The 26,558-nt window shown below is 34.3% G+C and overlaps 3 protein-coding genes and 3 non-coding genes across 6 annotated transcripts; 1 reads left to right on the plus strand and 5 right to left on the minus strand.

The window, feature by feature from the left end:
- Nucleotides 1-444: 444 nt before the first annotated feature.
- LOC143587096 (SNF1-related protein kinase regulatory subunit gamma-1-like) lies at nucleotides 445-8,501 on the minus strand. The gene is made up of 7 exons (XM_077068491.1): nucleotides 8,282-8,501; nucleotides 7,740-7,924; nucleotides 1,631-1,747; nucleotides 1,362-1,520; nucleotides 1,195-1,277; nucleotides 928-1,119; nucleotides 445-853 (listed from the first exon to the last, which is right to left on the minus strand). The coding sequence occupies exons 1-7, from the start codon at nucleotides 8,499-8,501 to the stop codon at nucleotides 475-477; spliced, it is 1,335 nt and encodes a 444-aa protein (XP_076924606.1). The 3' UTR covers nucleotides 445-474.
- Nucleotides 3,430-3,624, minus strand: LOC143588431 (U2 spliceosomal RNA). The gene has a single exon (XR_013145111.1). It is a non-coding gene; the product is annotated as a U2 spliceosomal RNA (small nuclear RNA).
- LOC143588379 (U2 spliceosomal RNA) lies at nucleotides 4,963-5,158 on the minus strand. The gene has a single exon (XR_013145098.1). It is a non-coding gene; the product is annotated as a U2 spliceosomal RNA (small nuclear RNA).
- Nucleotides 6,507-6,702, minus strand: LOC143588419 (U2 spliceosomal RNA). The gene has a single exon (XR_013145106.1). It is a non-coding gene; the product is annotated as a U2 spliceosomal RNA (small nuclear RNA).
- Nucleotides 8,502-11,637: 3,136 nt separating the features above from the next.
- On the plus strand, nucleotides 11,638-14,402 carry LOC143584838 (phosphatidylinositol/phosphatidylcholine transfer protein SFH3-like). Its single transcript, XM_077066788.1, has 12 exons — nucleotides 11,638-11,728; nucleotides 11,813-12,077; nucleotides 12,204-12,303; nucleotides 12,379-12,645; nucleotides 12,763-12,840; nucleotides 12,916-13,017; nucleotides 13,147-13,196; nucleotides 13,274-13,373; nucleotides 13,461-13,523; nucleotides 13,622-13,681; nucleotides 13,770-13,872; nucleotides 13,933-14,402. The coding sequence occupies exons 1-12, from the start codon at nucleotides 11,638-11,640 to the stop codon at nucleotides 14,376-14,378; spliced, it is 1,725 nt and encodes a 574-aa protein (XP_076922903.1). The 3' UTR covers nucleotides 14,379-14,402.
- Nucleotides 14,403-15,236: 834 nt separating this feature from the next.
- LOC143587107 (phosphatidylinositol/phosphatidylcholine transfer protein SFH8-like) lies at nucleotides 15,237-20,428 on the minus strand. Its single transcript, XM_077068497.1, has 15 exons — nucleotides 20,304-20,428; nucleotides 20,126-20,217; nucleotides 18,779-19,109; nucleotides 18,535-18,634; nucleotides 18,177-18,443; nucleotides 18,029-18,106; nucleotides 17,846-17,947; nucleotides 17,714-17,757; nucleotides 17,534-17,633; nucleotides 17,353-17,451; nucleotides 17,138-17,248; nucleotides 16,926-17,055; nucleotides 15,712-16,115; nucleotides 15,523-15,597; nucleotides 15,237-15,414 (listed from the first exon to the last, which is right to left on the minus strand). Exons 2-15 carry the CDS (start codon nucleotides 20,157-20,159, stop codon nucleotides 15,391-15,393), a joined length of 1,899 nt encoding a protein of 632 aa, XP_076924612.1. The 5' UTR covers nucleotides 20,160-20,217; nucleotides 20,304-20,428; the 3' UTR covers nucleotides 15,237-15,390.
- Nucleotides 20,429-26,558: the final 6,130 nt, after the last annotated feature.

Genomic DNA, 26,558 nt, shown 5'->3' on the forward strand with positions numbered 1-26,558 from the left:
CCATCGGCTTTCATCCATCATTCAACCTTATCCCTTAACCCGTGTTATGATTCATTCCCTTATTCTCCGTCATTCTACACCATTTTGTTATTTAGTAATATAAATAACTGAAAAACAAAAAAAAAGTAATTTTTGATTCACTCTCTTCCCAAATGAGGAGCGTGAGCATGGTCAGTGAGATCATTTTAGTAGTGAAATGATGATAAGGGGGTGGTGTTTAAAGGGTCTCACGCGAAAAGTGATCGCTTCTACTTGTGTGAAAAGTGGGGATCCCCGCATCGGACCAGTGGGGATCAACCGTTGATCCATACCCATCAGTCACCTTAGTAAAACCATTACACTTAACCTAAACTATGTTTTTTCTTTACAATTTTGTATAGTTACAATCTTAAAAGTTGGAAGCTCGATTAGCTGGTCAAAACATACAAAAGATGGATTCGGATTGCCCGATGGTCAACGGTGTTAACCGTTTCATTAAAGATGAACCATGGTCCCATCTCTAATGGTGCACCCAGACTCCTTCAAAGCCATGTCAAAGAAACTACCACCATCAATCCTAGAGTCCATACAAGGAGGAGCAAACTCCATAAGTATATCCCTTAATGTTATCATTCCTTTCACCCGTCCGCCCTCATCTACAACAAAACTAAAGTTGCTTTTCTTTTCCGCTAACTTCTTCATCACTTGCTTCAACGTATCGGTTCCCATGTTTGTAACCGGCGAGTCCATTCTCGGTTCAAACTTATTGTTCAGTACAAGAGTGCCAGCTGATATAAGAGCCCCAAGCTCATGGTTCACCTCATCGTTGGTTGTACCCGTATCTCTGTGTATGAACCGGTCAACACTTGTATCCCTGTATATTAAAACACCAAAATGTTGTTATAACTTATAAATGGCCATAAATATGTGATAAGAATTAATGCATACTCTCGTTCGTTAAATATGTGATCATCATCCAAAAGATGATGGATGTCACTGAGTCTGATACATCCGATGAGCTTATCCATTTGTCGGTCCACTACTGCAATTGCACAAACTTTGCTATTCCATAATACATCAACTGCTTCTGCAATGCTTTGATCATTGTAGACCGAAACAATTTGGTCGTCGTGTTCAAACCTAACAAGTAGCTTTCAAGATTAGCTTTTTGATATTTTTAAAGTAAGTTAAGAATTTGCATGCGGGATTTAGAACCTGAAATCTGACAATGGTTTATCTGCAATGCTGTCAAACCACTCGAGCCCACTCGATTGTAGGAGTATATGATTTACTGAATGCTACATAAACAATTATGTTAACCTTAATATTATGAGAGAATTGGTATAGATGGACACATACGGTCTGTGAAAATGACTACTCACCTCAGTAACATAGCCAACAACCTTTGAGCTAAAAGACTCGGTCACGGGGACCACACTCAGCCGGTGTTTAGACAGCAACAAAAGAACATGAAAGAGGCTTTGGTCCGGTTTTACAGGGAATACAGGATTCCATAAAAATAATGCGGCTAGTTCGCTTATCTGGATCACGTTAACAGTATCAAATAAACATTGATTATAATTTAATAAGAAAAGTTGCGAATTCAAGTTGAAAGCAAAAATGGATTATTTTTGCAGTTGAGAGAGTTCACCTTAGCCTCGGAAACAGCTGGTATTTTACCAAGCAAAGAGAAGAATCCATGCGGCTTAATCTTCTTCAAACCTTTATCATGATCAATCTTGGTTCCTCTTTGATGTTTTTGAAATTCCTAGAATTGAATTCATTCATCTGTGAACACGTCTCAGATAAAAATCCATAACCATGATAGATGTTTAACGGGTCATAAGATAACTTAATTGGGAAGAGCAAAACAAATACCGTTAACAGACCATCCAAACACCAGTGACATGTACGGGCCAGATGACACGGAGAAAATGGTCATATGATGTTTTTGACTGACAAAGTCATACGCCGTATGGTGTGCAGAGTTTATTTGACATCATACAGGCCGTATAAATTGACTGCTGTACACTATTTTGTGTGTGTGGGTGGGGGTTCTATAGTAGACTTTATCTATTAAATAGTTAATTGCAAAATGGTTCAAACTATTAACAATAATTATCATCATACTTGTATTTTAAATTTTGAAACTTCCAACTGAAAACTAATAGGTCAATTGGGTGATTTCAGTAGGGTTCGGGTCAGGTTGAGTGGTTGACCTGCGAAGGATCCCCTGTCCATGTCTCTTTTAAGTTTTGTGGATATCTGTGTTGATATGATTTATGGTGTTATTACAGAAATAATCTATTAGAACACTTTAGAAGGTTTATGCATTTGAAATTTGAATATACTTTGGTTGACTTTCAAACCGTTTGACCCATGTGATCCGCTTCCATTTTAGCAAAGTATTTTAGTTTTACATATTTGACTAACAGCATGTAAAATCTCTCTGAGAGCTTAAAAAATTTTTTTCCTTTTTTTTTGCAGGCATTAGAATTTGCGCTCATTGATGGATAATAGAAATCGAACGGAATACTAGACTTGATTGGTTCTGCTATCATCGCATGCAGTAATTATAGATGATTTGGCAATCACCACTTGGATGACGTGGCATGCGACCTGCCTGTGGTACCAATGTTGCAAGCTAGTTTCAGTCAAATAGTTATCACTTAAATGATGATTCTATTTAGTGGATCTTTGTTCTCATTTTAGATTTTAATGTTAAAGGTGTTGTTCCTTGACTTAATTTACTGACTGTTATTGATACCTATGATCATACAAAAGACAGCCTTGGAGTAATGTGGTTTGTGATTATACATATGGCTCTTATTATTTCAGATTATTTTCTCCATCAAAGGTTCGGGATGTAGTACCGGCTCGGAATGGTCCAGGACCATCCAGGACTGAGATCGGTTGGAACCATGTTAGGGCTATCAGACACAAAAGTAGCCTGCTTACTGCAAAGAAGCACCACCAAGATATTGGAAATTTGCTTTAACTTGACCACTCTTAAGATTTGAATTTGAAACAAAAACCAGTCTGTCTAAATATTATACGTTATTAATATGCACGACATGCCAAATGGTAACTTGCAAGTAGAAAGATATTTAACATGAACTTATAGTCAGACAAGTTGCGACTGATATACACAAGCTCCAGGTGGTTCAGTACTTCCTGCTAACTGCTAAGAACCTGACAGTTAACTCCCCTAAGCAGTATAACTGTTATGATTTAGACTGTTTAGAAACATGACACTTTGTACGCTACAGTAGTATATAAGAGACAGTATACCAAAGTTATATCCTAAAAACCACAATTACCAGTATACAAACTGAAGAATATGGTTCGCTCATTTATTTGATTATTCCAACACTAGATATTATTGAAACAATGGATGTTAATACAGCAGGTTCTTCACCGCAAATGTAACCAGGCTTGGACTAGAATTTGGAGGGGTGCGCCAGGCCTTGGTGGTAGTGTAAGACAAAGGCGACGCGTGAAGACCCAAGCAGCAAGCTACTTTGGCGGATCTTCCCCCATAAAAATAAGATTAATATCAAGTGAGCCGATGGCTCACATATCAGATATTAAACTGATAAGAACAGATACTACACTTGATCTTAGCCAAAAGGCCGAGAAAGGTATGCTTCTTCCAGTCCAGGGCTTTTGTTTTTGTACTGAACTTTCCCTTGTAAGTTAGTTCACTCAGCCTGGGATACTGGAACCCATTCTTCTTTCAATAAAGCTAACAACGCTAGCTGCCTTGTTTCTTGTAAACATCAATCTATCAATTTGATCTTTCTTATGAATAGTCTATTATGTATCTACTAACATATAATTATAATTATAGCAAATTTATTGAAGAGATTATAGATAAAACGATGCCTTCATTAACAACCATTAAACTTATATAGCCGTGTAAAGAGGGTCAAACAGTCGTTTATTTGCAGCACGCCAGAATTAGCTTTGTCATGTATCTGCACCTCTTGACACGAAGTAAAAACCTCACAACAACGTTTATGCAAAAAACCAAAAAAGGACACTAAACTACTCTCGTGTGGGGCTTAAAGCTTGGATTTAAATTTTGATTCCTACACTCTAATATTCTTGTTTCCATTAATTTGCTTGTCCCTTGTAACAAGTAACTTATATATTTTTTTAAGATGCCATGAAAATTTAATAAGGCAGGTTCATGCTCTTATAAACACAACATGCATAATTGGATTAGTCTAAACTTGAACTTTTACAGCATTTATGGCTTGGGTATCCTTTAAATTGCTTATATATCTATTATATAAGCAGATTTGGTTTCTTTAAAAGATTCTCTTTGAGTTTTGTAACTCTGGTTAGATCTTTTGCAACCAGTAACTTGTTAATTATGTTAGAATCAGTCGCTCTTAAACATCTATATTTAGTTTCTTCCATCATTGATCAGAGCTATGAACTTCTACGTTATTCATTAGATAAAAATCAAATCAAACGAATTATTTGAGACGCTAAAACACCCAAACAAAAACTTCCTCTGATTCAATGATTCTTCTACCAATGGTTTAGTGGAGAAAAATGCCAACACGTAAGAGTAGAGATTCTAGACAGATGCCAAGCACTTAAAGAAATTAAGGCTAGAGGGATATTTCAAGAGCATCAAGCTGATATTCAATTTTCTAAATATAAGAATAAGATGGTGTGTTAATCTGTTATTGCTTTATGCAAACAAAACATTGGAAATGATAAATCATAGACAAAAGATATAAGACTATACTTATGAATAAAACTCAGAAGCAAAAAAAACGATGGTTAAACTAGCTAAGAGCACAATTAAATGAGCTTTACAACAGAGCCATAAACAAGTCAAGCCAGCATTCGTTTGAGCTCATGCTCAAAATTAAACTAGGCATCTAAGTATATGACAAAGTTAAACAAGCCATCCAAGACAGCCATTTATCTCAACCTATGTATCAAGTAAAGTTTAACTACATATTGGAGGGGTGCACCAGGCCTTGGTGGTAGTGTAAGACAAAGGCGACACGTGAAGACCCAAGCAGCAAGCTACTTTGGCGGGACTTCCCCCATAAAAAATAAGATTAATATCGAGTGAGCCGATGGCTCACATATCAGATATTAAACTGATAAGAACAGATACTACACTTGATCTTAGCCAAAAGGCCGAGAAAGGTATGCTTAATCCAATTGAGGGCGTTTGCTTTTATGCAAAACTCGGCTCTTATATGTTATCTCCCTTAGCCGATGTGGGATATATGCAAAAACTCTTCCATAATACTAACAAACTCATCATTCTCTCAAAATTTGTTCCTTTCATAACTTTTATTAAGATTGATCTCTTTGTTTCTTGAGTCTCATTCATAATAGACCCAAATCCAACTCCCACCTATAGCATTTTAAATATTTAAATACTATTACTATTGGTAGGAAATGGTTTCTCAGTTGCTTGCACCTTACATTTTTTTTATCTCTGTTTAGATATCTAAAACACAATAGAATTCATGTATAAATATGTGAATAGAGTCCCTGATCCCTATCATATCTGTTTTACCTTAAAATTTAAAAGTGAGCCATTTACAGTCCAAGTGTAGCAAGAATAGGAGCCCCTCCGCCTATAATGCCAGCTGTCATGACTCCATGTGGACTTTTGGATCTTTCTACTGTATTATAAAGGGAATCGTATTATTTTTGTTGGTCAGCTAATCAACTCGCAGGTTGCTCAGCGAGTTATATCACAGCTTGTTACATTGGCCACAGTAGACGAGAACTCAGATATTCTGGTGTGATTTCATTTTTTAATCACTCATATACTTATTCTTGGGAATTTTAATCCATAAAATGATTATTGAAAAATATGAACTGCTTTTTTTCTTATGTAGATGTATGTAAACTGTCCAGGAAGGAGCAGTTACTCCAAGTTGGCAATTTGTGGTTGCATGTCTTGGGTAAGATTGAATACTTTGTTTTCATTTTCTGTTGGGGAACCTAGTTAAAAGAAAATGAAGCATTTAGTATATATACTGATGTTCTAAATTTTGGTTTTAACGATGATAAAACCTAAAGTTGGTACGGTGTGATTTGGAGCTCTGCAAGTGAAGGGACACTTTTTCTTGCTGGTGTAGAGAAAGGGATGTGGGGTATGGTCAAAATTCTATATTTCACAGAATTTTCAGTTCAAAGTCGAAACCGGATGGTTTTTGATGCTAGAATCAATTCTTATTTTGGTGAACTTTTTACAGGGTCATACTTGAAGACTGTGTGATACATAAATATTGGTGAACTTTTTACCAATATTTCTCACAGGTTCACAGGTTCAAAAAAGCAGTTCATATGCTAGAAATATTGGTGAACTTTTTACCAATATTTCTCACAGGTTCTTCACTTTTCAGGCTTGGGCTGGCTAGGAACAAAGTAGTTTTTCATACTTGATCTTCTTGAAGTCTCTATTACACAATCTAATTGCTGAATTCAGATCGTAGCAAAACCATCTACTAATTGGCACAATAATGTTAAACTAGGTATTGGAGGGGTGCGCCAGGCCTTGGTGGTAGTGTAAGACCAAGGCGACGCATGAAGACCCAAGCAGCAAGCTACTTTGACAGATCTTCCCCCATAAAAAATAAGATTAATATCGAGTGAACCGATGGCTCACATATCAGATATTAAACTGATAAGAACAGATACTACACTTGATCTTAGCCAAAAGGCCGAGAAAGGTATGCTTCTTTCATTCCAAGGCCTTTATTTTTATACTAAACTCCCCCTTGTATGTTTGTTCAATCAGCCGATGTGGGATGCATAAAGCCTCTCTCTTTCTTTAATAAAACTAACAAACTCTTCATTCTCTCAATTTGATTTCCCCCCATAACTTTTATTAAGTCTACTCTCTCCCTTTTCTCTCTCTGTAGAAAACATATTCATTGAAACATAATCCTCTCACTAAAACACAAAAAGGTACCTTTTATTTCCTTGAAAATCATATACTTTTACTACCAGCTTGAACAAAAAAAGATAAAAGAAGAGTCTTTTGTTCTCAACTTCCATGTTTGATGTCGTCTACCTTTAGTGGTCTGTAAATGATATGTGGTGTTTGTTATTTCATAGAATATCACATACAGTTAAACCGACTATTCTTTCAGAATAACACATGAAAAAAATTGTAACTTAATGGTGGTTTCAGCAATCTGGGAGTGTTTGGTGGTACCAATTTTCATTTTCATGAACTAATGAATTCTGAAGTGGGTTGAATCTCTTTGTTGGCTAGCCAATCAACTCGCAGGTTGCTCGGCAAGTTATATAACTTGTATACTTATTTCTTATTCGTTTTAGAGGTATCATTGAGTTGCATTTGTTCTCTTTGGTTCCATAAATTTAAAATTCAAATTTTAAAACTTTAACCGAAAATTCATGGATCAAAATGGGTAATTTCAGTAGGGGTCGGGTCAGGTTGACCCGCAAAGGATTGTTCGTTCATGTCTCTATTAAGTCTTGTTCATAGTAATTGCGTTAATTTCGAGTACGATGTTATTACAGAAGTAATCTAACTTTAACTATTAGAAATTGTTAGACCAGCACCTAAGTGGCTAAGTGCATAATGATTCAAAGTAATAACCACCAATTTGCCATATATGTGAAACTTTAAAAAAATGAATAACTGATGCATGGAAATGTATATCATATAACTGGCAAATCAAACACAATGCATATACCTATCAAAAACACAAAAATCCAAAACCAAACAGAGGAGTTAAAATTACCTGGAGAGACCAAAGAACCATATTAGAAAAACTGATGAATCCAATATACGGATGGGAGAACGATGCAGTAAAACTGGTGGTCGGATCCGGTTCTGAACTATCATCAATAAGAGCTCCACTCACATTCTTTTCATACAGCACCTTAATCCCATCCTTCATACACGTATGTGTCTTCACCACCAAAACTGCCATACATCCAATTCATCACGCCAATCATTACGCCACATATATTAAGTATATAAGGTCATCTGTAGTGTGGCGTAACCCACTGCCAACTAGGACCCAAAACGCCTCAACACCGCTACAATACAAGCCTTTATTTTGAACCTAGCTAAAGTAGCTCAATACAAGCCTTTATTTTGAAGATGAAAGTTTGGGCTTAAAACATTTTGAGCTTAGGAATAAGTTGTAACACACATTTGTATATATTAGCATATCATATAGTAATATTAAATATATTCATATAATTAATAATACATATAATAATTTCGGTTCGGTTTATCGGTTAAAAGGTAAACCGAATGGCGATGTGGAAATAGTACCTGTGGAGGGGGAGTTGTGGATTCCAGGGATGGAGGAGATCGGAATGTGGTCGAGGAAGAGTTGGAGAGCGGTGGCGGAATCAACCGGCCGTGTGGTGGGATCGGCGTCGGAATTGGGTTTGGGTTTGGGTTTGGACAAGGTTGAGAGGATTGCGTCTTTCTTCTCAATGATTCCGCCTTTGGAATCGTTCACTATTTCTTCAACCTTTCGAAGATCCATTTTGTGTTCTTCTTTTCTTCTAGTTTTTTTGGTGTTCGTTATGGAATGGTGTTCGTGGGGAAGAAGAAGAAGGTCCACGTCTACTTTTGTTTTGCCACGTGGCTTTCCATGGATGTGTTTTGAGTTGTGACTAGAGGTGGCGGGTGGGTTGGGTTGGGTTGGGTTGAAACGAGTCATGGGTCAATACGAGTATGGGTTATAATGAGTTTGGGTTAAAACGGGTCAATTAAAAAAATGTTGTTTTGGTTTGGGTTGAAATAGGTTAGGGTCGAACCGGGTTTTGAGTTTTTTGTTTTTTTTTTTTTTTTGTGAACGTAAATAACGGCGAAAACATTTAAGTTTTTTTAGATTTTTCGTTTTTTATTTATATTTTAAGTTATGATTTTTTTATTATTTTTTTTGAATTTTTTAAGGGGTTTTCTATTAAGATCAAAAACCCTAAAAAATATTCAAAAATAATAATAAAAAAATTATAACTCAAAATATAAATCATAAACAAAAAAAAACACTAAAATGTTTCCTACGTTGTCCTCGATCCATAAAAATAACACCTAGAATCGAATCGAAACCGAAAGAATCGACGAAAATGAAACAAATAAAAAAAACCAAAACCGGACCACATCAATCGAAATCGAAAAAATCAATCAAAACGAAACTATAAGAATTCAAACCGAACAAAAAAACTGAAAAAACGAACAAAAACGAGTCCGGAATCGACCAAAAAAGAAACAAAAGAAACCAAAACCCAACACGTTACGGGTGAAAACTCGTGTTGGCTTGAAACCTGAACCGAACCCGTTCCAATCTGAAACCCGTTTCGTGCCGAAACCTGTCTTGTACGAAAACCCGTTTTGATCCGAAACATATCACATTTCCTTAAGACACTAACCCACATTGACCCATTTTTTTGAACTTGTCGACCCATTTTGACTCGAAAATAAAAGGATGGAATTTCAATAACTCACTTTGACCCATTTAGTTAAAACATTTTACCCAAACAACTCATTTAACTTTTAAAATAACTCAATTTGACTCATTTGAAAGGGTTTAGGTCAAGATTGTCACCCCTGGTTGTGACGTTATCAATTCTTTTAAAAGTATTTTTTTTATCTATACTTAATAATACTTGTGGTTCAAACGATTTACAATGAAGTGCATATAAGCGGACAACAAGCTGCATCGCAACCCCTTTAATAATAATAATAATAACCTACTTTTAAATCCATATAACCCGTCTAGTGTTCGATTTAAAAGAACACATGTTACACCACCAGATAATCAGATATCGGTGTAGGCAAATGCCATATTATTTTTAAAAATATTTTATTTTAATTATATTAATATATAACCCGATAAAAACTCGCATGTGTATATCATGAATAACTTTGTTTTAAAATTTACGATTTAAACCAAGCCATCTAATATAACTTTTTACTTATTTTGTTTGTTTAAAATAAATAAAACTAATGTAAAGATTAATATATTTGCTAAAAATGAGTGACTAGATGCCAATGCGACAAACAAACATGTACAAAGTTTAATAGTAGTCAACTAGTCATAAAAGTATATGATTTTTTAAGAGTCATGCTATACACACGTCACTTTATTTGATGTTAAGATGCGTTTAAAAAGTGAAACACAATAGCTAAATGATCGATGTGCTAGAATTGTCAAAACTAAACGCTCATTTTACCGACACTTCCAAAACTAAAGTGCATTTTATAAGATTCGTCAAAACTAAATGCATGTTTAAGCAAAATCATTATAACTAAATATCGTTTTAAAAGTTAAATAAACTAATTATGTGAGTGGGCCTTACATGTTGCATGGACTATAAACTAAAAAGTGGAGAATGTTGTTGGGTTCATAAGTCTTGTTTGAGCCTAATTTATTAGTTGAAGTCAAAAGAGGAGATGGTTACGAGACTACCGGCCCTAATCCCAACTCGGTATATGTCACTTAATAAATAACACTTAGTTTGCCACATGTGGATGTAAAAGCCCATCTGTTCAGACTAGGGGTGGCAATCTTGACCCATGGGTTAAATGAGTTGTGTCAAAACGTATAATATGGGTCAGAATGGGTTAAACTAAAAAAGGAAAATGATTGAAACGGGTCAAAACGGGTTGACATTTCTCGGGTTTTTCTTTTTTTTAATGGAACGAGAAAAACGGGAAATTTTTTTTGGTATTTTTACTTTTTACGTTTTTGATTTATATATCTAGTTATAATTTTTTAATTAATTTTTTTGAATTTTTTAGTGAGGGGTTTTGAAATGGGTTTTGAAATCTCAACCCATTTTGACTCATTTCAAAACCTCTCGCCAAAAAATTCAAAAAAAATAATTAAAAAATTATAACTCGATATATAAATCAAAAACGTAAAAAGTAAAAATACCAAAAAGTTTTTCCCGTTTTTCTCGTTCCATAAAAAAAAACCGAGAAATGTCAACCCGTTTCAATCATTTTCTTTTTTCTTTTTTTAGTTTGACCCATTCTGACCCATATTATACATTTTGATACAACCCATGGGTCAAGATTGCCACCCCTAGTTCAGACCAAACCACCTTATATTCTCGTGTTCAGTTTGTGTGTGCGGATCTTAAAAGATGTATATTGTAATTAACACACAATAAAAGTTAGCTAAGATACGGAGGGCTTCTGTTTATATCCTTTTGTGCTGGCTGTTGATAGAGACCTGGTCAAACCAATCCAACAAAAACTCATATATTTAATGTGTGGTATTTAAAAAAATAAATAGAGGCATTCATTGTTGGCGGATGAAATCATGCACGTTTAAATCACCTTCCTCTTCTTCCATCCAAAAGGTCCTGCCACTTTTTTTATTTTTGTCAATGGTAAATTCATTCCTCCTTCATTTTCTTACCTTTACATGTTTGTAATAATGCCAATGCTAATTCTTCTTGTTTTCTATCATCAATAAATCATTCTTGCAATTTTAATCAATATTTTTATTCTTTGTTTGTTGATTTGTGGATGTTTTTTTTTGGCAGCAGCGCTCCTATGTAAACCCTCAGGTATGAATTTTTCGGTTTCCTTAGGGTCGTTTTTATTTTTCAAATTTATTTTGTAAAATTTTTTAACATGTATTAGCCAGAAGGTGTAGGCATTTGGCAATGACCATAAACTCGGTACCGGAATCAAAATTACAAGATGCAAAGATGAGTGACCATATGCACGGACCTCTTGACCGCCCTAATCGATCAAGTACGTTTTATTGAAACTAGAAGATGTTCAAATGCAAGGTTGATTAATAACAACATGATTAACATTTGTTTTAATAACAAAAAGGTGTGGAAAAACTCGACGTTGAACACCATGATGACGAAAAGAAGAGTAAACACAACTCTTTTAAAAAGAAGGCAATTAGTGCATCTAAAAGGTTCAAAACCTCACTCAAAAAGAAGGGAAGGAGGAACAGCAGGGTGATGTCCTCGGTTGTCGTTGAAGATATCCATGATGCTGAGGATTTGAAGGCAGTCGATGCTTTACGTCAAACGTTAATCTCAGAAGATTTATTGCCACCAAAGCATGATGATTACCATACCATGTTAAGGTAATTATCATTTCTTTCATAAATCCTTTTGAGTGTTTTAGTGATAACCAATTTCTAAGTGGTATTATAAATTTATAATACACTACGGGTGAGCTTAAAACATTCATCCTTCAACTGTAATTGCAGATTTTTGAAGGCCAGAAAATTCGATATTGAGAAGGCCAAGCAAATGTGGGCTGATATGCTCCAGTGGAGAAAAGAGTTTGGTGCAGATACCATCATGGAGGTACTTTTCAGAACATATGCAACCGAAATATAATCCATTTTTTCATCTAAATGAAATTATGCGCATTTTTTTAAGGATTTTGAGTTTAACGAAAAGGAACGCGTGATTGAATACTATCCACATGGACATCACGGGGTCGATAAAAATGGAAGACCTGTTTATATCGAGCTAATTGGTCAAGTTGACGCTACCAAGCTTTTGCAAGCGACGACCCTTGACCGTTATGTCAAATACCATGTAATGGAGTTTGAAAGAATCTTTAGTGATAAGTTTCCCACATGCTCAATCGCTGCTAAAAGACATATTGATCAAAGTACCACCATTCTTGATGTACAAGGAGTCGTAAGTTATACGAGTTTCACAACTTACAACATCTAGTTCAACTGTTGAAGTTAATTTCAGTTTTTATTTATTTCTATAAGATAATTTAGTCAAAGTAGTTGACTGGTAATGAATCAGGGACTAAAAAGCATGAACAAAGCTTCTAGGGAACTTATACAAAGTCTGCAGAGTATTGACGGTAGCAATTATCCTGAGGTATATATAATTGTGAGTTAATGAAATACAAGTTTATAAATATACCTGTTTATTTATTTTCATTTCTTCTTGTAGACACTGAGTAGCATGTACATAATCAATGCTGGCTCTGGCTTTAGGATCTTGTGGAACACAGTGAAATCATTTATTGACCCGAGGACTACTGCTAAGATTAATGTAAGTCGAACAGTTTGTACTAGAGGTGGAAATTTTGACCCGTTTGATAATGAATGGGCCAATGTCGGTCGTGTTTTACTTCTACAATTCTACATTTCCATGACAAATAAATGGCATTGTGTTGACCAGGTTTTGGGCAATAAATACCAAAGCAAGCTCCTGGAAGTCATCGATGCCAGGTACTTTTTCGAAACAGTTGCCAGGTCATCAATGACATGTCACTTCAATTGTTACATTTCCTTATATATGCTGGCAGTGAACTTCCAGAATTCTTGGGTGGTACTTGCACCTGTGCAGATAAAGGCGGTTGCATGCGATCCGATAGAGGTCCATGGCAAGATCCAGATATCATGAAGGTCATCTTAATATTAATAATATTTGTTTCTATTACTTTTTAATCATGTATTATCTTTAAATATTCTTAAACTCAATTTGCGTGGCAGATGGTACGTAATGGTGAACATGTATGTACAAAGCATTCAATCAAAGAAGAGAATTCTAACAAGGTATCCTCTTGGATTTAGAGAAAAAAAAGTTAATAAGTTAAATATACATAAATATAATACTACAGTAATAATATAAATTGTTGAATAAAATGATTTAGGAGGTTGTACGCATTGAAGAACACAGCAAGCTTGCACATCTGCCTCCTGTTAATGAAGAAGTAAGCTACTCGATATTCTTTAATTTGAAACAAATTCCAATTCTGCCTTATGTTTTTTATTAGAATTTTGGTATATAATGATTTGCAGGATCATAAAAACAAAAAAAATCCAAACGGAAACGAGCCCGTGGTTGACAAAGCAGTTGATGCAACTTCTTGTAAACAAAACCAGAAGCTTTCTCTTTCCAAAGGTACAAAATTTAATGTAAAAGGACATATTATCAATTATTGTTAATTTGGTTAAATAAACACTAACAGTTTAATTTTCATAGATACGAATAGTAATGGCTGGAAGAAAGCTTCCGCAAGTAAGCTAACCAACCAGGTTGTTACATTTATGATGACATTGATGATGGGACTTACGACATTGGTTCGTATGACACGTAACATGCCTAAAACAATTACAAACGCCACTTCATACTCTAATGAATTTATAGAGGATTTGCTGGCTAATAAAAAGAAGCAAGCGTCTACTGTATCAACCGCTGAGTACCTAACATTGATGAAACGTTTGGCCGAATTGGAGGAACAGATTATTGTTTTGGATAATAAACCAGCCGAGCTGCCACCCGAGAAAGAAGAGGTTCTTAGTAATGCTTTGAAACGTGTTGATGCGTTGGAAACAGAACTTGCTGCTGTCAAGAAGGTACCTTTAACATTCTCGTTTTTGTCTAACATAATAAGATATTGTTGTTAAATAATATGATTTAGTTCATTCTAACCATTTATATACACGTTAGGCGACTCTTTGACATGTTTCAACTATTTGTGTAAATAATTGATGTGATTATAATGCAGTCTCTTGATGAGTCTCTTACTCAGCAACAGCTGGCGGCATATCTGGAGAAGCAGAAGAGGAGGAGGAAGAGGAAAAAGAAATTCTTTGTTTTTTGAACTGTATATACACATACACACACACACCAAATATCATGACATATGATACCAAGATAAAAAAAAAAAAATTTGTTATGTGACTGTATAATAAATACTACTCTCACTCACCTGCTGTAGCAACTCCTTATGCATTTGTGTTTGTCCACTTTAATTAATGAAGTATGGCCTTAAACCTATACAAATGTTCTTTGTGTTTATTTAGTGGTAATTATAGTAAAACTTAAGATTTTAGTTTAGTTAATCTTTTTTAGTAGTTTGATTGTGTTTGAATGTTGTGTTTTTGACCTAAGAATTATTTGATTGTAATCTGGTCCATGGTGAGACCAAAGGGGTTTTAATTAAGTTTTCTATACTTCCGAAATTCGAGTGTTAGGTTAAAGTTGACCTCATGTTAACCAACTTTAGCTTGCCAATGACATATGTAGGATTTGCCTAGCAGCCTAAGGTGCTACAAACAATTCCTTTGTCCTCCGATGAGTCTTCCCCCAAAAACTCAAAACGACAAAGTGTGATTCTACCATACTCATTGATTAATGACGCGTGGCCTTAAACCTTTATCTTCAAATGTGCCTTGTGTTTATGTAGTAATAATTACCGTTGCCTTTTGTCCAACATTTAGTATTAATCTCGATCATTCATTAGAATTATGTGTAAACTCGGAATAGATAAGCAAACCCAAATATGTTACAAACGCACGCGTGATATTAAGGTTAAATAAACATAGAAATGTCACTTTTGGAAAAATATTCGTATACAGTATATTAAATAAAACATGAGAAAAAAAAATTGCATGCACATCCTTAATTCAACACTCTTCACCAGCATGATGCTTTCTTCTTCTGCAAACACATATACCAATACATAAATAAATAAATAAATAAATAAAACTATGTTTTTAGTTTCATTAAAAAAAATTAAAAAGGTGTTCAGATCTATTTTCAACTCACCCTGAACTTTTTCTCCTCTTGACTGTCAATGTAAGCTAGTAATTCCTCTTGCCTCATCAAAGCTTCATGCAGGGCCTGCACATAGAGGGAAGAGTTTTTAATAAACTAGTATATCGAATCGATAAAAATAATAAAATCTAATTAGAAGGGCAAAATGGTCGAGTTTTCCCTTGTTAATTAAAAGTTTACCTTTTTGGTAGCAATAAGCTCTGCTTCTAAAGCATCAACACGACAAACAGCAGCATTTAGCAACTCCTCTTTCTCATAAGGCATCTCTGATGGTTTTGCTTTCAGTGTATCAACTTTCTCTTCAAGATCACCTAATCTTTTCAAAAGAGAATTGAAAATTTCGGATTCTTTAAACAAAGGAGTCGGTGATGGAGGCCGAAACTCCTCCTTATTTGACGCATCGAAACTGAACTCCGTGTTTTCAACAACCTCGGGTGCTGAGTTAGCAATCGCCTTCTTAGTTACACGACTCATTGCTGTATTGAACATGGTCAAAATAGTCATGAAGAAAGCCACAATCATCATCCATATATGGGTATGAAGTTTTTCTGGTCCCTTTTGAGCTTCCGGTACAATAAGTGTTCCTATACATATGTTTGAAATGCCAAATTCAACCAACATAATAACAAATTTCAATCGATTATCTTTACATGTTGTTTTAAAATCTACTAGTCGTTCAAACTAATATATTGTTTACAAACAAAGTCGCTCAAAGTGTACTTAGTGCATAAAACACCTAAACTATGGCTGTAAACAAACCAAACCACACCAAACAAGACCTTGTTCGTGTTCATGAATTTACAGGACAAACAAACGGTTCACGAACACATACTGAACAAAATTTCTTGTTCGTGTTCATTCACTAAAGAATTGAATTTGTTCGTGTTCGTTTGTTGGTTTGTTTAATTCCATAAACAATCACAAACAATATAAATGAACGAACGCAAACGAACAGAAACATAAATGAACACAGTCAACAAACACTAATAAACATATATACATTTGAGAAAAAAAAACATTCTTAATCCCAAACATAATACATAACCAGTCAAAATATAAACAAAGTTAAGTACTTTGAAATAAATATCCAACCAAACGTAACACGTTATCCAACGTTCACAAACACAATTGACCTCTGTTCATGTAACTTCAGTTAATACGAAATTCCTTGTTCATGTTCGTTCATTTATTAAACGAACGACCAAACGATTCGCTGAACGTTCGGTTAGTTTACAACCTACCCAAATCTTACTCAACAAATTAAATTAATATTAAACTATCTTACATGTTACCAAATTAGAGACTAGTTATTTCTACTTTTATCATATTAAGAAAAAAAACATACAAACGAACAAATGTGGGTCCTAACCGCCCATTTTGCCACATGTACTCACCTTTGGGATCATAAGGCTTAGGTGAAGGTTGTTTCTTCCAACCAGAATCAACAGCTTTATCAACCATGGGAACATATTCATCATATCCAGAAAACTGACCACCATAGCTTGTACCTCCAATCATCTTCGCCTATATATTATATAACTGCTATATAAATAATACCAACAAAACTGAGAAATTATTCATTAAAGATGAAAAGGTAAATACTCACTTCTTCACGAACAGGAGTTAACCGAAGATGTGAATAACTCCTCGTTGCTTTAGGGGATGCAATATCATCAGCTTCAGAGCCAGACTCAGCAGATGTATCACTGCTTCTTAGCTGCTCAATAATTACAAAATAAATTATCCAGCAGTTGTTGACTTGTTGTGATCAACAAGTTGACCAAACCCAAATAAAACTGTGATAGTTTTGTCTTTTCATACCGCAGGAAGCTGAGGCTTAGCATATGCAACAATCTTTCCCTCGCTATTTAAAACTTTAACCACCTGTCTCGCGCGTCTTGCTTCACTATTGAGAGCCAACTGCAGTACAGTTAATTCAGTTAAATAAAAGACAAAAACTAGTTATTAGATAATATTAAAATGCTCTGAGGTCAACGATAACCTTCAAGATTTCAGGATTATTCCATGGTCCTTTATCAGATAGAAGACAACTGCCTTTATCTGCACACGTACATGTGCCACCTAAGAATTCTGGCAACTCACTGCACGAAACACCATTTTTTCATTTTCTAGTATTTAGACAATATTTTGTTTTGTTATGAATAATATGAAGAAGAATTACCTGGCATCAATTGTCTCAAGCAGTTTATTCTTGTTACCCAGAACCTGTGAGTTCAAAACAAAAGTAAATAACACAGTAAACTGATGATTCTTATTAACACATCATGAAAAAAATATAATACACCATGCGTACATGAATCTTTGAAACCGTTTTGGGATCTAGAAATGACTTCACGGTACTCCAAAGCAGTCTAAAACCAGGACCAGCATTGATTATATACATTTGATGAAGTGTCTGAACAAATAAAATTAAGTTATAAACAGCAGGTATAAACAAAATATGACAAGCTTTCATTTGCAAACCGATTAATCTTACTTCAGGATAATTATCTCCATCGATTTTTTGTAACCGTGTAACGAGTTCACGAGCACTTTTACCAAAGTTCTTCAGCCCCTGAAACATTAATAATGGAAATAAGATATTGATACAGGCAATACAAATATTATTTTAACACATTACATACCACACCCTGAACATCCAAAATGGTTGTGCTCGAGTCTATGTGCCTTTTTGCAGCAATTGAACAGGCGGGAAACTTAAAAGCAAAGCTTTTTTCAAACTCACGAACGTGATATTTTATGTATCTCTCCATGGTTGTAACTTGCATGAGTTTGTTAGGATCAACTTTTCCCAATCTTTCGATGTAAACAGGTCTTCCCTCTTTATCAACTCCATGATTGCCTTGTGGATAATACTTCAAAACTTCATTTAATTCCGGAAAATCAAAGTCCTGATAACATTCAACAAAAGAAATATTAGTTTTGATGCTCTATACAAACACATTAGAATAATGCATGCAAAGTTGTATGTTAATTAATCACCTCGATAATTGTGTCAGCGCCAAATTCCTTTCTCCATTGAATCATATCAGCCCACATTTGCTTTGCCTTTTCAATATCAAATTTCCTTGCTTTCAGAAACCTAGAGCAAAATAACATCAAGTCATCAACCATATACTTGTAATCTTGTATAGATTGGCAAATCATGCTTTTAGGTCGTATATCAATCGATACACCTTGCATTGAAAATATCAAAACTATAACAGAAATCCAGAAGCTAAAGTACCTCAACATCATATGATAATCATCAAGTTTCTCTGGTAACAACTCCTCCAAAATGAGAGCTTGTCTGAACGCATCAACAGCTTGTAACTCCTTTACATCTCTAATATCCTCAATTGAAACCGAGCTGACTCGACCGTCACCTTTTCTTCTATTACTCTTTTTCTTGAGAGAATGTTTGAATTTGGTAGATGCATTTAATGCTTTCTTTTTCAGTGAACCAATTCTTGTTCTCCTTTCATCTTCTGAGTTTTCAAAATCTGATTTTCTTTCTCTTCTCTCTGATCTCTCTCTTCTCTCTGACCTCTCATCGTTGCCTGATGACCCCTCAAAGCCTATGAACAACAAATAGTCAAATACATGAAAACTTTTGCTTTTAATGCCTCGCTAACATATACAAAAACAACATTTTAGGGTTAAACATAACATAATCAGAAATAAAAAGAACAGCTAATGGTATAAACTCTAAACAACAAACAAGATCTATAATTAAGTGTGTAAAGTATAATTATTGATCTCAGTTATGTGTTACACACTTACACTTTATACTTACCCAAATTCAAAAACAAAAACAACAGCTAATGGTATGAATTCTAAACAACAAACAAGATCTATAGTTAAGTGTGTAAAGTATATTTATAACAATTATGTATTACAATTTATACTTAACTTAATCAGAAACAAAAACAACAGCTAATGGTAGAAATTCTAAACAAATAACAAGATCTATAGTTAAGTGTGAAAAATATATAATTATTTATCACAATTATGTGTTGCACTTTATACTTAATCAGAAACAAAAACAACAGCTAATGGTATAAACTCCAAAAAACAAACAAGATCTATAGTTGAGTGTGTAAAGTACTGTGTTACACTTTATACTAATCAAAAACAAAAACAACAGATAATGGTATAAACTTTAAAACAAAGAACAAGATCTATAGTTGAGTGTGTAAAACATAATTATTGATCACAATTATGTGTCACACTTTATACTTAACATAATCAGAAACAAAAACAACAGCTAATGGTATAACTCTAAACAAAGAACAAGATCTATAGGTTTAAGTGTATAAACTATAATTATTATTTATCACAATTATGTGTCACACTTTATATCAAACCAATACTACAAGAAACTGAAACCCTACCTACAAAGATTAATAGACCACCACTTTCAACCACTAATAATGCATCATACCATCAAAATTCAATAAACAGTACAAACACCTAATTAATTACACATTAATTCAAATTGTATAACAAAACTGTAACCTAGCTATACTGAAACCCTAAAATCATAATAAATCACATCACAACAACAAATCAACTAACAAAATTAAACACTTACACGGCCTTGCAAATCGATCGAGCGGTCCAGACATCGAATCTCAGTAATCAGCAAAACCCTAAGAGCTCAATCGCACAATTAAGCCACAAAATCTGCATCAAATTGTAAACACGAGCTGAATTAATGAACCGAGAGTCGTAATTGAGCAGTAAACATAGAATAATTCAATTAAACACACCTTGAATTACGCGAAGAAGACCGAATATTCGGGCGGTGATGGTGATATTGATCTGAAGAAAAAAATAAAATTATTATTATTATTAGGGGAAAATATCGTGAAAATCGGAAGAGTCAAAAAGACGATGAGCGAGATGAAGGGTTATGGAAGTGGGGCCGGAATTGGTGAGTGGGGTAGGATGTGCCACGTGGCGGATTGAGTAATTTGGATAGATGGAGTCCGGACGAATATTAATATACCGTCTTTCTGTTTTGTTTGGCGCCTGCAAGAGCGGCATTACTCGGGTACAAGGCGGTGTGTGTGACATGGGATTCCAAAGTCAAATGTTTGACTTTTTTGTGGTTGTGTGTTCATTTGTTAGTTTGTTTTTTAAAGAAAAAACTTGGTGAAGAGACGTGGATCCAGTGGCGGACCCAGGATTTTTTGCCAATGGGGTCCCATATTTTCGCTGTTCAAATTTTTCGGGTCGGTCGTTGTTCAGGTCGGGTCGAGGCGAAGAACATAATAAAAAACAATATCATAATAAAACTTTCTTTTCAATCATCACTACCTGAACGGGTCAAAATGGGTCGGGTTAACACATAAACACTTTGTTTTCCCTTTCTTAAACATTTTTGAGATAGAACCTAGATCCACCCTTTCATAAGCATGTGTTGAAAACCATTAACTTAAACTAGTGAAAAATAAAACTGATATTTTAAAGTGTTTGAATGTTTCTAAAGAAAACCATGCATAAAGTTGAAAACAATTATATGTATTTTAGAGGTGTTTGAATGTTTCCAAAGTTATCATTGCAACATTAGCAATCAAATGATTGATTAACACTAAAAATTAACACAAAAAACCAAAAACTGAGCCTTGTAAGACTTGAACCCATGACCTTTCAAAGATAAAAAAAGGGACTTTCCACCAGACCACATCAACATTAATAGTATGGGTTCCAAGTATTAAATCTTATGGGGTCCTCAAAAAATTTAATATACCGCTTCTAATAAATTTTTAAAAAACATTGGTGTCTCGGGACCCCGATCCACACTATGTGGGTCCGCCCCTGCGTGGATCGACTCACTGGTAGACGATCTACTTTCCTCGGGTGTGATTATGCTATTTCACCGATGTTCTCTGGGATCTGGGTTCTTCCACCTACAAAATGAACAGCACCGTAAACTTACCCCTCAGAAAGGGACAGAGGGGTCCTCTTTGGGGTAACCCTCCGGTGTGAGAATAAGTGTTTGTAGGAGAAGATAATAATATGAGAGTAAGGAATTTGGAGTGTATTGCTTAATGTAACTGAATACTCTGTAATTGGATGTTATTGGATGTGTCTTCCTTGTGGAGTTGATGTGGTATTTATAGTGCTAGGGTTTCCACTGATTGGGCTCAGACCCAATTAGGGCCTTGTTGGCCTCCTCCAATTGCTTTGCGCCACGTGTCCTTGGGACACCTGGTGCTTTTTCATTGGTTATAATCACGTGGTAGCACATGGGTTTTGCTGAATTGTCCACCTTTCATTGGCAACTGTCAACATCAGCATATTCTTATTCCTTAAAAAGATACCTTCTGGAAGGTTGTCTGACGTGCACAATCAAGGTTGCCCTAATCCTGATTTGGATAAGGACGAGGTTGATTATGTGCACGTGTGATATGCGCTTATCCTGAGGATGCGCGAGGTCTTCTCTTTATTCTCACGCGCAGATGTTTCATGCGCAGATGTGATATGCACAAGCATGTGATATGCGCCACGCGCGGATGCGCCACGCGCATATGTGATATGCGTGAGCATATGTGGTGCGTGGGCATATGTGATGCGTGAGCATATGTGATGCCTGAGCATCTGTGATGCCTGAGCATGTGATGCCTGAGCATATGTGATATGCGTCATGCGCATATGTTTTGGCTTTGCGCCTTCATAATGTCTTGATTTCAAGCCTCTTGTCTATATCTTGTGAGTTGACCCGCCTCGCTCGGTGTTGAGACGGGTAGATACCTCTTCACTTGGTATTACTTTCCTCAAGTTGACATATGTGTTTTCTATTAGGTATAGATTTTATAAAGACGATAGTGAGATTTGATGTAGTCTCCTTTGATTTGAACGATGCAAGATGCATAGTCAATCTTAGCCACTTGCCTAGTATCATTATTAAAGTAAATATATTATTTGTGGTTTGCTGTATAATTTATAGCATAGTTAGAATACATGATTTGAACATATTTTTATTTGTAATTGTCTTTATTTTACTTCAATAAATAGTTGGACGGTAATACACAAAAGTTATGTGTAGGGCCGTCTCTGAAAATGCCTAAAAATTACGAGAATGGAACTAGGCCTCTAAAAAAAGTTATAAGCAATTAAAATAAGATGTTACGTCAGTTTTTTAAAATTATAGTCTAAAAAATATATTAGAGTAATAAAAGAAAGCTTAAAATGCAGTTTTAGTCTAACTTGGGACATAGGGTAACACAGGTAGACAAAATTTAACTGGCTACAAAAAAAAATAAAAAAAGAAAAGTTAAATAAATTATTCAACCATTAGAATGACAACAAAATAGTAAAATAGGACTGCATCACGGCTGCCTTTCTTTTCTTACTAGCCTTTTAGACTTTTATTAGCCTATATCTATATTTATTTTATAATACTTTATCTAGCTTCGGAGAACCAGGTAAGATCGTTGGAAAATCCATTTTTCTTTAAACCATTTATTCTTTCTTTTTTTATCTTTGACAGTTATATAGAAGGTAGTTTAGAGGGCCAAGTAAAATATACATAATTTAAAAAAAAAATTCACGGGCCCATGTAGGGACTGGGCTTGGGGTTGTCGCCCTGCCCTGGTTATGTGTACATGGTGTTCGTTATTTTATGTGGTATCATAGTTATTAAAATAGGATGCATGCAAGGATAAATATCTATTATTATAACAGCTTTATAACAGTCGCCTTTTATTAATTAGTAATTTTAAGGTACATTACAGTTAAGGTTGACATTCTTATTATCTTTTTCTCATATTTTACTTATTTTATTATTAATTATTTGGATATTATTATTCAAAAGTAAGATGTAAGGTCATCAATATTTTTAATAATAAACCCATGAAACATAATAACATTTAAATAAAATCAACGAAATGGTAGATCACCTAATACATAATTTTTTATTTTTATTTAAATCATATGGAAAGTATCTATAACTTTACTCGGTGGTTTCACTCATAATTTTAACGTCAAAATTGCTGGAATCATGATAAAAGGAAGCCTTTATGATTTATATAGAATCATGAACATTTTTTGTTAAGTGGCAATTAACAAGTTACAACTATCCACGTCGTTTTTCAAGCCCAAATACAATTTACAACTATCCACATCGTAACCCTAACTTTTTGTGTCATTAAAAGTCAGTATCTATTTGTTTTTCTAAAGCCAGGCCCATCTTAAAAAAATTATGGCCCATATGCTACCAAAAATCGGCCCAGTTTTGCCCTTTCGGTTTGGTAGGATGTAGAGGTTTACAAAACCGGTTTTAAACCCAAACCAAACCGGTTTGGTCAACGACTGGTCAAAACAGGTTTGACTCACCGGTTCGGTTTATAAACCGGTTTAGAAGCATGATAGGCCGACCTGGTCACACCGGTTCGGTTCGGTTTATAAACCGGTTTAACCGGTTTCAAACCGGTTTTAACCGGCTTCAAACCGGTTTTAACCGGCTTCAAACCGGTTTTCCTCAAACCGGTTCGGTTTTAAAACCGGTTTGATAGATTTGAAAGGGAACCGGTCCTGAAACTGACGGTTTGGGTCGGTTTGGAAACCGGATTGGGTGAAACCGGTTTTAAGCCCAACCAGTTCAGCTCGGTTTGTCTAAAACCGGTCCCAAACCGGTTTTTTTGTACACCTCTAGACTAGGATGTACTGGGTAATTGCCTAATTGGTATAACTATTATACCAAGTTGCATATAGGGTGTGTTAATTGATATATTATACCAAGTAGCTGTAAATATTATGGATGTATGCTAATTGATAGATTATACATGTTACTTTTACACTATTACGGGTTTAGGTGTAGCTTGTGCTAAGTATTATGGATTTGCTTGTAACATGTGCTAATTGATGTATTAAACCTACTAGTTTACACACTATATTGACTTTTGAGTTACGCTGTGAATCCGAGTCTCATTTTACGAGAGGGAGGGGAAGGAAATTAGAAGAGAAAAAAAATGAGACCAAAAGCTTTTTTTGTGTGTTCCCGGGTTTAATAAGAAAGAAAGAAAAATCAAGGAATTTACATATTTCATGTATTCCCGAGTTGAGAGGAAAAGAAAAGAAAGTTATAGTTTTACTATTATACCCTTTAAGTAAAATTAAAATAAAATTAGTTTTTAGGGTAATTTAGTAATAGATAAGATTTTATCTCCTAATCTTTCTAATTTGAGAGAATGAATATATGTTTAAATTTTCTAGTATTTTCCCTTCTTTCTCCTCTCATTCTCTTCTTAAAAAATCTCTAAAACATGATATTTTAAAATTTCTCCTCTTTTCATCTCCCTCTCCTCATTAAATAAGACTATGTAACACACCGTTAAAATCAAAGATTAGACCTTAGATTTTATGAAAAGGGTTACCGTTGTGTCAATGTATTGTTGTCTAAGCATTACAAAGTAAAACACTTGTTTTGATAAAACTTTAAGTGATTAAGTCAGATTTTAGAAAGGAGTGGAGGTGACTTAATTAAGTTAGCTTGTTTCAATAGTCTTATTTTATACGATAATAAGACTATGGGAACCTATGGTTTTGAAAATAGAAATTTAGGATGTCACTTTCTTTAATGTACCAAAAACAAACGAGTTAAGGTGCACGGTAGGTAAATATCACACCACTAATCGATTTATGATATAGATGTATGTATGCTTTATTTTGCATATACTTCATTTCCGACCTATAAGGTGAGTATAGATGAAAACCACACCATTGGAAACTAATGGAAAGGACCATTTAACTACCTACTTAAAAGTATTTACTTTATTTTTTAAAATATATACAAGACAATGGGATGTGGTGTGTGGTTCATGGGATGTGGAATATGTTACATGGACGTCACCTCATTTACATACCATTTTCAGACGAAGCCAGAAAAGTGGGGCGTGGTTCCACTTTCTACACGTGCCACACCATTTATATTTTAATGAATGTTTAATAAGTTTTTCTTATTAACAGACATTAAAAAATTTTATTAGCTTTAATTAATAAAAATGCATAATATGTTTTTTTTTCTAAAACACTACATATAATGTTTATTTAATACATACTTAAATATTTAAAAATACTAATAAACCTAGACAAAAAAAAAACAAAATAAAACAAAACCTGCTAGTCGTGCGACCGGGTGTCTTGAACGTCTTCTTTTAGAACCACTGCTGCACATTTTGAACTAGTATGTTGAAAAATATCCCAAGCTAACACAAGTTTTAAAATTTGGCTGTATTCCTTGAAGTATGCTATTCGTGACTAATTTAGTCATTTGGATGTCGCGGTCACTTTGTCTTTTGTTTATATTTGCGGTTGTTGAATTATTATTTATAATAACGAAACTCCTTGATGTATTTAAGAGTATATACATGTAAATCAAACAATTTATAATAAGTTTTAAATGTATAATATTTTATTTGAATCCATATACGTATAAACGTTGTTTAGTTTTTGAATCTACTATTATAATAAACAAAAACCATTGTTGTGCCACATGGTATCTAATTGTCTAAATTTTTGTCAAGTGGTATCATGATTGTTTAATTTTGGAAGTCATAATTATATAGTTAAAAAAATTAATAAATATATAACATTCAATATTAATGATTTATTTATAACTTTATAGAAGTAAATAAATAAATAAAAAGTCATAACTACCTAATTAAAAGAATTAACAAACATTTTAAACATTGCACACTAATGATTTATCTATAATTTTATAGTAGTAAATAAAGTAAAAGCAAATTAGAAATAAAAGAATGTATGTAGAACTTTTGAGACTCATTTTAGTGTGTGTAAATTTGCGTTGTGTGTGTTTGAGTTTATCCAATGACCGATTCAGAAGGTGTCACGATTCGTCTTTACTTTAAGAAATGCGAAAATGGTTTATATCATTTGATTATTTTTTACTATTAATTCTATATAATAAATTTTTTTATACGTATTGGCAACTTTTGCTAAAGTGTCATAATTCAGCACTAAAAGAGAATAGTAGATTGATGACAGTGCATACCAGTATT

The sequence above is a fragment of the Bidens hawaiensis genome, unplaced genomic scaffold (genome assembly GCF_021521415.1).
Source record: "Bidens hawaiensis isolate Kalapana, Puna unplaced genomic scaffold, B.hawaiensis_p1.1 tig00001575_1, whole genome shotgun sequence".
Classification (NCBI taxonomy): Eukaryota; Viridiplantae; Streptophyta; class Magnoliopsida; order Asterales; family Asteraceae; genus Bidens; species Bidens hawaiensis.

Excerpts from the sequence above, each read along its gene's own strand:
- LOC143587096 (XM_077068491.1), bottom strand. The coding sequence starts at position 8,501 with ATGGATCTTCGAAAGGTTGAAGAAATAGTGAACGATTCCAAAGGCGGA. Across the intron at positions 1,521-1,630 it reads CAGCTGTTTCCGAGGCTAAG|ATAAGCGAACTAGCCGCATT; the intron begins GTGAACTCTCTC and ends AACGTGATCCAG. Across the intron at positions 1,120-1,194 it reads AAACCATTGTCAGATTTCAG|GTTTGAACACGACGACCAAA; the intron begins GTTCTAAATCCC and ends GCTACTTGTTAG.
- LOC143584838 (XM_077066788.1), top strand. The coding sequence starts at position 11,638 with ATGACCATAAACTCGGTACCGGAATCAAAATTACAAGATGCAAAGATG. Across the intron at positions 11,729-11,812 it reads TGACCGCCCTAATCGATCAA|GTGTGGAAAAACTCGACGTT; the intron begins GTACGTTTTATT and ends AATAACAAAAAG. Across the intron at positions 12,841-12,915 it reads ACGGTAGCAATTATCCTGAG|ACACTGAGTAGCATGTACAT; the intron begins GTATATATAATT and ends TTCTTCTTGTAG.
- LOC143587107 (XM_077068497.1), bottom strand. The coding sequence starts at position 20,159 with ATGTCTGGACCGCTCGATCGATTTGCAAGGCCGT. Across the intron at positions 17,948-18,028 it reads ATGGAGATAATTATCCTGAA|ACACTTCATCAAATGTATAT; the intron begins GTAAGATTAATC and ends TTATTTGTTCAG. Across the intron at positions 17,056-17,137 it reads TAACTCCTGTTCGTGAAGAA|GCGAAGATGATTGGAGGTAC; the intron begins GTGAGTATTTAC and ends TATAATATATAG.